Genomic DNA, 9,745 nt, shown 5'->3' with positions numbered 1-9,745 from the left:
GCCGTACGCGCTGATGAGGGCGCTACGGTCGCCGAGATGTGTGGACGTGATCCAATCGGCTCCGTCATCTTCATATGATTCCGCAGTGATTTCTGTCGATTTTCACCGAAGTTCTTGCATCAGCAGTTTCGTGAAGTGGCAGGGAATTCGTGAATACCTGATTTTGAGGTGGGTCTTCATTTTTCAAGAATCTACAAGTACGTTTCTACCACGTGAACGCCGCCGCCGAACTAAGCCTAGGCGTGCACACCAGACGCTAGCGCTAGCCAGAAACGCGCTAGCTCGGCGAGACGCCAGCCGCCCTTCGCGCTGGGTGCAACACGAAGAGAATGGCAACCGATGAAATGGATAGCTCTGCGGATTTACCACAAGCATCGACTACAGAAGACGACACGGGTTGGAAAGTGGTGACCAGCCGGAGAACGAAGAAGGAACGCGCCCTACCTACTGCGCAACTTTCACAGCAAGCACAACATGCATGCGACGGGCAGGTGAGCTCTTCTCGCAAGCCTCCTAACATTAAGAACCGGGTGATAAGAGCCTCACGCATGCCACCCCTGCCGCAAGACAACATCAAGATAGTGCTTCGCCCAAAGGGCGGCTTGAACTTGCAAAAGATCGGAACTACCTTAGTGAGCAAAGCCATAATGGCAGCAGTTAATCTTGATCCACAGCAGACCACGGAGGACATAATATGTCCCAATATTACGCAGAACATCATGGTGGCGAGCACGCCCTTTCGAGAAAATGCAGACAAGTATGCGCAAATAAGGGCTATCCGAATAGCCGAAAAAGAGTACGCAGTCAGCGCTTACGAAACTGCCCCAAGCGACACCTGCAAAGGGGTAATCAGACACATCGATAGTGCCGACGATCACGGGACGATTGAAAGAAACATTATGAATGAACGGAACCCCTTGGCACTAGCGGCGAAAAGAATCAAGGACTCAGGATCAGTGATCATTGTGTTCGATGGTCTTCGCGTCCCAAACTTCGTTAGGTATGGACCCACACTGGTACCCTGCTACTTATATCGCAGACAAGTAGACATATGCTACGTATGCGGCAAACTCGGACATCGGGCGGATGTTTGCCCCGAGCCAAACTCAACCGAATGTAGGGGTTGCGGACTTCCTAACCCCACCTCATCCCATGTGTGCGATCCAAAATGCAAGCTGTGCGGGGGCTTGCACGTGACGGCGGACAAGGTGTGTAGGAAACGCTATCTCATTCCATACGTAGTACGCGCACGACGACAACGAGCGCGACTGGAGCAACAAGAGGAAGTACAGCTAGTTGAAGAAGACAAGCAGCACGCGGCACGAAGCCGATCTAGGTCCAAGACGCCAACACGCAGCCGCTCCCGCTCTCAATCGAAGAGCCGCACACATGCGAGGACAAACGGAAGTAGTTCTCAGGTGCGCTTCGGTGGAAAAGACAACGGAGGCGATGGCACCTGGGCGGACAAGGTCAGAGACGCTTTCACGCCTCCAAAGAAAAGTGAGTCCCGCAATCCTGATAAAGAGCGAATAGCTATGTTAGAACGGGAACTGAGAGAGCTAGAAGCCGCTTATACTAAGCTAACGCTCGAATTAACTGCAATGAGTGAAGCGAACAGCCGTAAACAAACGCTCACACCTGAGCCATCAACCGCTGTCGAAATTCCCCAACTCGTTGAGACGAACAGACATGAAAAACAAATCGAAGAAGCGCACTTTAACGCAACCGCGAACCACGAAGGACGCTATGGACGCCATGAGCGAGAATATGAGGCTAATGCACGAGAGCATGGTGCGAATGAACGAGAAGATGGACATATTTAGCTCACGAGTACAGAAAATGGAAATGTATCTAAACAATACGGTAGTACCGGCAATGGCAAGGATGAGTTCACAACACATCGGTGCGCAAGGCCCACCTCGCGATGGTGTCACTGCAAGCGAAGGAGGTTGCAACGACCAACATGGCAGTGCCGAATAAGACACGCAGTCTCCGCGTCTGGCAATGGAACTGCAGGGGGATCGCCTCAAAAAAGGCGGTCCTCCTGCAGATGGTCAAATCAGAAACCGAGAAACCACACGTCATCATGCTACAAGAAACACCCACAACCGAACTGGCCATTACGGGATATACGGCCGAAGCCCACAGAAAAGAGCAGGGCAGAGGCGTCGCTTTACTGATTGGAAAGAAGATCCCGTACATTCGGCATGAGATCCGCCACACAGCCTGCTATCTGGAACACCTCACGATTGAGATCATACCGAACGACCACGTAGGGAACAAGCAAAGCATCTTCCTCACCAATCTGTACAGCAGCCCTAAGGATACGAGGCAAGGGTTTAGAGGCATTCTGGTCAAGATTGCGCACATCACCAAAGACAGTCCGCTGATTATAGGTGGAGATTTTAACGCCCCACACCAGGCTTGGGGTTACGCGTATCCCTCTAGCAAGGGAAATCGTCTTCTTACGACAGCCTCCGATCTCGACTTCACGCTGATCACAGACCCGGAGACCCCAACCAGATGTGGCACTACCACATGTCGAGACACCACACCGGACCTTACTTTTGTCCGGGGCCTAGAAAAATGTGCCTGGCACAACTCAGGAATAGACCTTGGGAATGACCACTATATTCTCCGAATCGATGCAGAGGTACCGGGAAAGAGGCAAAGGGAATACAAACTTATCGATTGGGACAAATTTCGTGCAATACGGGCGCAGCCATCCAACTCATCAGGAGCAACCACAAAGCACACGATAACGAGCTGGACCGAGCAGCTCAAAGCAGACATCGCAGCCTCGGAACGGACAATTACCACGGACGTTAAGGTAGAGAGGATGGAATCTTCGAATCTTCTCGAAGCCAAACATTCTATTCTAGCCAGGTGGAAGGGTCAACGTCTTAACAGAAGACTACGAAGGAAACTTGCCGAACTCAACAACACAATTGAACAATACTGCATGGTTCTCTCCCGACAACAATGGGATGAAGTCTGTAACTCCCTCAATGGGCAAATACGCAGAGGAAGTGGGTGGGAACTCATAAAACACCTCCTCGACGAACACGGAACAAAGTCCAAAACTATGCAACGGATCAGGCTAAGTAAATTAGTACATCGCGAGAAGCAAATCAGTACCGCCGAAGCCCTTCTGGATGACCTTGCCAAACGATACTTACCGCTTAAATCGGGGTTACCCAGTATCTTACAAAGGAACAGCTATGACGGTGCGCCAAACTCAGAGCTAGATACGGACTTCACAGAAAGCGAAGTACGCTTCGCAATTCACGAACTCAACAGTAACTCTGCAGCCGGCCCCGATGGTATCACAAATCGGGCTCTCCGAAACTTAGAGGACGACTCGGTCACGTTCCTAACGCAACAAATCAATGAAGTCTGGAAAACTGGCCAACTACCTGCAGAGTGGAAGCATGCCAATACGATCCTCATCCCAAAACCGGGCAAGCCGCTGGGCCTACCCAACCTAAGGCCGATCTCACTGACGTCCTGACTAGGAAAGCTAGCCGAACACGTCATTCTGAATAGACTATCGGAATACATAGAAGAAAAGGAGTACTTCCCTTACAATATGATTGGCTTTAGGCCAGGTCTCTCAACGCAAGACGCTATGCTACGCATCAAGAAAAGTCTGTTGGATCGCCCCACACGAGACACCAAGGCGCTACTGGGACTCGACGTGGAGCAAGCTTTTGACAAAATCCAACATCAAGCCATTCTCAAAGCCATATCTGACCACAATCTCGGAACACGCTTCTACCACTACGTCAAGGCGTTTCTGCAGGATCGAACGGCCACTATCCGGATAGGCGAACACGTCTCGGAGAGCTTTAATGTGGGCGATAAGGGAACACCACAAGGCTCAGTGCTTTCACCATTCTTATTTAACTTGGCGATGACAAAGCTTTCTCGCGCATTGGGTGAAATTGCTGATGTGTAGCACACCATATACGCAGACGATGTTACCATCTGAAGCACCGGTGGCAGCGATGCCGAATTAGAAGCGCGCATGCAAGAAGCCATCACGGTTACCGAGGCCCATCTTGCCCCAATGGGACTTCGCTGCTCTTCTAGAAAATCCGAGCTACTCATCTACCACCCCCCAAGACCGGGCCGCCCGTCCAACGACTGGCGCCGACACCACACACCGTGCATAGAGTTATACGACAGGGATGGAAATCACATACCCACGGTCGATAAAATACGAATTCTAGGACTAATCCAAAGCAACGGGTCCAACTGGGCGATGCTTGACAGCATCACGATCAAGATTGCAAACGCGATCCGGATGTTTCGGCGCATCATGAATAGGCACAGGGGACTGAGCGAGGACAACGCTATTCAAATGGTCCATGCTTTTGTACTCTGTCACATCACATACGTGGCTGCAATGCTCAACTGGAAAAAGGAGCATCAGAGAAGGCTTGAGGTACACATACGCCGAGCTTTCAAGACAGCGTTGGGGCTTCCCGATAATGCCTCCACTGAACTACTCTTACAGCTAGGAGTGCACAATACCCTTGCCGAAATCATCGAGGCACAGCACACGGCACAGATTGCACGCCTATCAAGCACCAAAGCGGGCAGAGAGATTCTCGTTAAGCTCGGCCTGAACACCATAGTAGAAAAGGACAACGTCCTGCAGTTACCTAAAGTGGTGCGAGAAGCAATCAAAGTGTCCCCCTTCCCAAGAAAAGTACACCCGATCCACAATCAAGGAAGAAGGCTCGCCCGCGCCAAAGCCCTCGCTGCGGACGCGGCACAGTTCCCCGACCAGACAGCTTTCGTGGATGCAGCGTACATACCGGAAAAGCATGCCTACTCGGTAGCAGTAGTCGACGGACACGGGCGTGCGCGCAACTCACTCACACTTTACACCAAGAAGCCAGAGGTAGCTGAACCTACTCGGTAGCAGTAGTCGACGGACACGGGCGTGCGCGCAACTCACTCACACTTTACACCAAGAAGCCAGAGGTAGCTGAACAAGCAGCGATAGCACTAGCTCTAAAAGACTCGGACTTCACAACTGTATACAGCGACTCTAGAGCAGCCACTCGAGCTTTCGCCAAGGGCGGGATAGACAAGACGACGCTACGGATCTTAGCGGAAGTAACATCACCGATCACACCATCGTATGGTTCCCGGCACACATGGGCAGCTTAGGGGGCGGCCTGCGGAATCTCAATGAGATCGCACACGAGGCGGCGCGAGGACTCATCGACCGCGTCCCTCCGGTTTCCCCTGTTACTCCACATATCGAGTACAGAGATCAATTATTCACGTACAACGAGCTCACTAAGCACTTTTATCTAGGCAGACGAGCATTTCCCCTCCCGGATAAGAAATTAACCCGCAGCCAATCAGTCACGTTACGCTTGCTCCAAACGAACTCATACCCCAACCCCTGGCGCATGAAGCACATCGACCCAGACTACGACGGACAACATGTGTGTGAACGGTGCAGTGACCGTGTAGACTTAAATCATATGCTGTGTGGTTGTGCATCGAGCGACGCCTACGCCAAGAACAAGGAACGTTGGGACAAAGTTTTAAAAAGTGCTTCACTACATGATCAGCTTCGGGCTGTCCAGGAGGCCCGCGAGGCGGCGGAGAGCTTTGGGCTCTCTGTTCCGACGTGGGAGCTGCCCTCTACACCTGGCGCCTAGCCGAGTGTCCTCTAGGACCCCTACTGTGGAAAATAAAGTTTTGCCAAACCAAGCCAAACGCGCTGATGACCCGTTGCTAACTAGCAAGTGATTAGTAGCTTACTGTTGTATAATAGATCGCAGGTTGTGACGCTTTCCGAGGTTCTTTTCCACACAGCATGTGCCTCACTTGCTCGTGGAACACATACACATTGGGGGGGGGGGGGGGGGGGCGTTATTGGAAGATTAGGCATTTACCACTTAGCCGAGTAAGGAGAAAGCTGAGCGAAGTTTGGTTCCATGCGCCCAAACGAGGCATCACTGTTCTATATGTGGCCGCGTGGTTTTGACCCCGGTGCCACTTCGTCATGAATAAGGTACTCGATACACGAAAACATTTTACACAGTTCTATCTTGTTTGAAGATGCAAATGAAGTGAGAAAAGAAACCATTAAACCGGTAAAGATTTTTCGTTTAAAATCAGTTTATATTTTTCAAGTTTTACTTTCTTGCTTTTGTCACTTACGTTTGTCTCGAGCCTTTGTCCATATCCATAATCACTTCCTAATATTTCCTGTCTTCAGTGCTGATGTACATCCAGGGGGGAACTCTTAAGGCTTTTGCTGAGCTCAAGACTTCCTCTTTGTTCTTGTAGAGGGCGAAATTGCTATCGGTCGTGCATTCTCATCTTTGTAACGGGCGACACGGTGAGCTGTTGGCAGTTTTGAATTTTATTTCTAGCTGTGAGTGACACTGCCTTTGGCTTTTGAATAAGCCTCGCCAGTGTGGTGCAGTGGTAAGACGCCCGACTACTGTGCTGGAGTACCCGGGTCCGTGTGCTGTGCAATGTCAGCGCACGTTAAAGATCCCCACGTGGTCGAAATTACTCTGTAGCCCTCCACTACGGCTTCTCTTTTTCTCTTTCCACTTTCGCTCCCACCTTCCTCCCTTAACGTACGGCGCGGTTCAGTTGTACACAAAAAGAAGCGTGGCAGATACTGCGCTGTTCCCTTCCAGTGAAACATTTATTATATTTTTTCCTAAAACGCAAACAAGAGAAGGTGTAGCCGCCGACTTCGATTTTCAAGGTTACTGTTCTCGGTCTGCAGAATCGTAAGTTCTTGCGCTAACTGTTCAAATGACATTCCCTGTTCAAACACCAGTATGTCCAGAGCTTCAACTTTCCCTGTATCTTTATCGAGTTTGCTGCTTATATCCGCTATGATGGCTTCATGTTTAACGATTCTTGTGTTTTTGCTTTCTAGCTTAGCCGTGATAATTGCCTGACCACTTAGTAAACTTTTTAACAATTACAAATCCGATTCACTGACGGGGTCCGCATTTAGTTCAACACCTCCGGAGAGAAGGAGTAAGAGCATCAGATACAACACATGATTCGTTATCAAGCGGAAAGTTTGCGACGTGAAGCGGAATGTACACGTTTGCTACGACAAACAAAAGCACTTGGCATCTGGAATGCACAATTTTAAGTATGATAAGGGGACAGTGCAAACTAACCTGCATATGAAAAAATAGCGTGAACTGAATGTCCGCAATTGTGCCGGCTCCAAATACAACTAAGTCAAAGCCCCACGGGTTTAGGCAGGTATTCTTGTGGTCACATGACCCTCGATGATCGAAGAAAGTCGGTGGGCCACTGTCGATAATATCAATATCCGACTGAAGCCAGGAAACATGCTTATCCGCTTTTGCCGTTGTTGGTTGCCGCGTCCCGTCCATGTGCTGGCGACGAAAAAAGCGTTTGGTGAAGTATGGGGACGCTGCCCTTTGTCTGGTCGGGCCTAGCACAGCCTGTGTTCCGGGCATAAAAATATCTGCATATGCAACAATAGCGTGAGCTGCACGTTGGCAGCTGTGAGCTTGATTAATCGTCTTTCTTCACTACAACAAAAGGTAATTTTCTTGTGCATACATCTTGACGGCCGTAAATTTAGTATACAGCATTGGTGTGGAAACCCCCTGTTCGGTACTTTGAACAACAATGCTGTTACCCCTACAAGGTATAGGTCCGATTGACTATCAGATTTAACAGGCGCAAGATGGGGAAACTGTTGTGGCTGCCGCCATAATGCTATAAAGGCCATAATAAGGCTGGGCGGTTAGAAACTAAAAGCACAAACAGAATCCCGACACGTCAGCGCCGCTTTACCGGCCGCCGTGAGACTCGAGTAATTCGGGTCCCCTGCTGCGCGGCACGCGCTTGTCGGACATCTGGGACGCATTGCAGCAATGTCCAGCCGTGCAAACAGAGCTCGGATTACACCCATGCCGGCGTCAACAAACGTCGCAGGCACTACCCCAGTATCTCTCTGATATTGCGTGTTACGTGTCATGGTTGCCAGTTGAGCCGCAATGACTTCACATGAATAAGCTCTATAGCACTAGGGTCATTATATATAGCACGGCACTGCAGTGCCTCCTGTAGTACCCCAATGTCTTGTACGAATATTCGCACAAGTAGCAAAATAAAAATATTCGATTTCTATTTTATTCAGTTTCCTCACTCGTCAGTTCATATCTAATGTGGCCTTTATCTATACTATTTCTTTTTCATTTCAAAAAATAACTGTCAGTCGACGACTACAAAAACACTCAATATTTAAAAAGTATGAAAATGATGCTCGAGGAGGGATCCATTTCATTTAGCAAAATTGTCGCAGCAGCTGTGTTATCGACTCGTATATGTCATTTTTTTATTAAGCGCAAATTTCCCAATTTTTCTAGGACAACGAAACGGGCCACAAACGAGCTCTCTGGTTGACATAAGCAAGAAGAAACCTTTAAGATAACGACTTCATGTATTTATTACATTTCCAGCTTTGTCAAAAGTATACGGCCCAAAAATTTTTATTCTGAGCCCAGTAACTAGGCTTTAAAGCAACTCTAGCATTCAAAATTTCGTAGATGACAAATCTGGCCATCATTCTCCTCTATAGCTTATATTCATATTCCAGTATTGCTGCCAGAAGCCGTGCTACAGTGCTTAGAAGCAAACCTCTTGGGCCGTGTTCTTTTGACAAAGACTCATTGCAGATTACTCCTTGGAATCGGTAACGTCATTAAAGGCATGATTGTGGCAGACAATAAACGGGCGCAACTGATCCTGGTATGAAAAATGAGGCGGCGCTGACTTTGGCGAATAAGCCTCGAATGCATTTTGAACTGATAGGTTTAATGTTTCTACGTAATCGATAAGAATCCACAGCAACATGCCAACGTACGTTTCTCTGTTTACCTTTTGTTTTCGCTACAAATTCTGCTCTTCGGAAACAAAAAATATATCTTCTAGCCGAAATTGATGTATGCAAGGGAAAAGTGCCTGCTGTAATAGCGCCTTTGTCGCGCGGCAGTGGAAGGTTACAGGACACATATCTAAATGTTGACCTTCTTACAAAGCCATCGCCTATATCTGATGAAATTGGCAATTTGCGTACAGGATGTCGTCAGGGAACTGCTTTCATGTCCACGAGCGCTCACCATCGTATATGTGCGCCTCGGGGGAAATTGCAGCAATTTGCAATTACGTACTTGAAAAGGCCGAATTCAAGCTCCATACCGTGTTTACAAATTGATATAAGGCAACATTAAAACGCTGATGTGGACATTCCACATTTCTTGTCCTGTTTGGCATAGCGTAGGGAAACTAACATTTTCGTTTATAAAATGTACACACATCCGACCGCTTTATTTTATACGCCTCTATTATATGTCCCTCAGTATATTCTAACACGAACGCGCGTACACCATGTTGCAAAATAAAAAAAAAATGCTTTTTGTGCTAAAGATGGCTAGTAGCTGTATAGAAGTGGTTTCTCTGGACTACCTCAAATGTTTATTTTTAACCCTTGGCGAACGTTAGCTTGGATATGCGGTATAAGTTTTCTTTACATAGCTTGCTGCGTTGCCCGAAATTCTGGTTTGACTCTTGCCAGTAGCCTCCGGTAATGGTGAAGAAGAAATTGGGCATAAGTAAAAATCAGATGTATGCGGTAAGGGACAAAGCGGGCAACGTCATCAAGAATATGGACCAGATAGTCAAAGTACCTGAGGGGTTCTATACT

General features: G+C 48.5%; 1 protein-coding gene across 1 annotated transcript; it reads left to right on the top strand.

Annotated features, from left to right (window-relative positions):
* The first annotated feature begins 344 nt into the window (after positions 1-344).
* LOC146173599 (uncharacterized) lies at positions 345-6,933 on the top strand. The gene is made up of 2 exons (XM_084585228.1): positions 345-1,500; positions 6,929-6,933. Exons 1-2 carry the CDS (start codon positions 345-347, stop codon positions 6,931-6,933), a joined length of 1,161 nt encoding a protein of 386 aa, XP_084441354.1.
* Positions 6,934-9,745: the final 2,812 nt, after the last annotated feature.

The sequence above is a fragment of the Amblyomma maculatum genome, chromosome 11, assembly GCF_055883805.1.
Source record: "Amblyomma maculatum isolate TAMU_Amacu chromosome 11, ASM5588380v1, whole genome shotgun sequence".
NCBI lineage: Eukaryota > Metazoa > Arthropoda > Arachnida > Ixodida > Ixodidae > Amblyomma > Amblyomma maculatum.
This window is presented reverse-complemented; position numbering and strand designations above follow the sequence as displayed.

Coding starts and splice junctions, on each gene's coding strand:
- LOC146173599 (XM_084585228.1), top strand. CDS start 345: ATGGATAGCTCTGCGGATTTACCACAAGCATCGACTACAGAAGACGAC.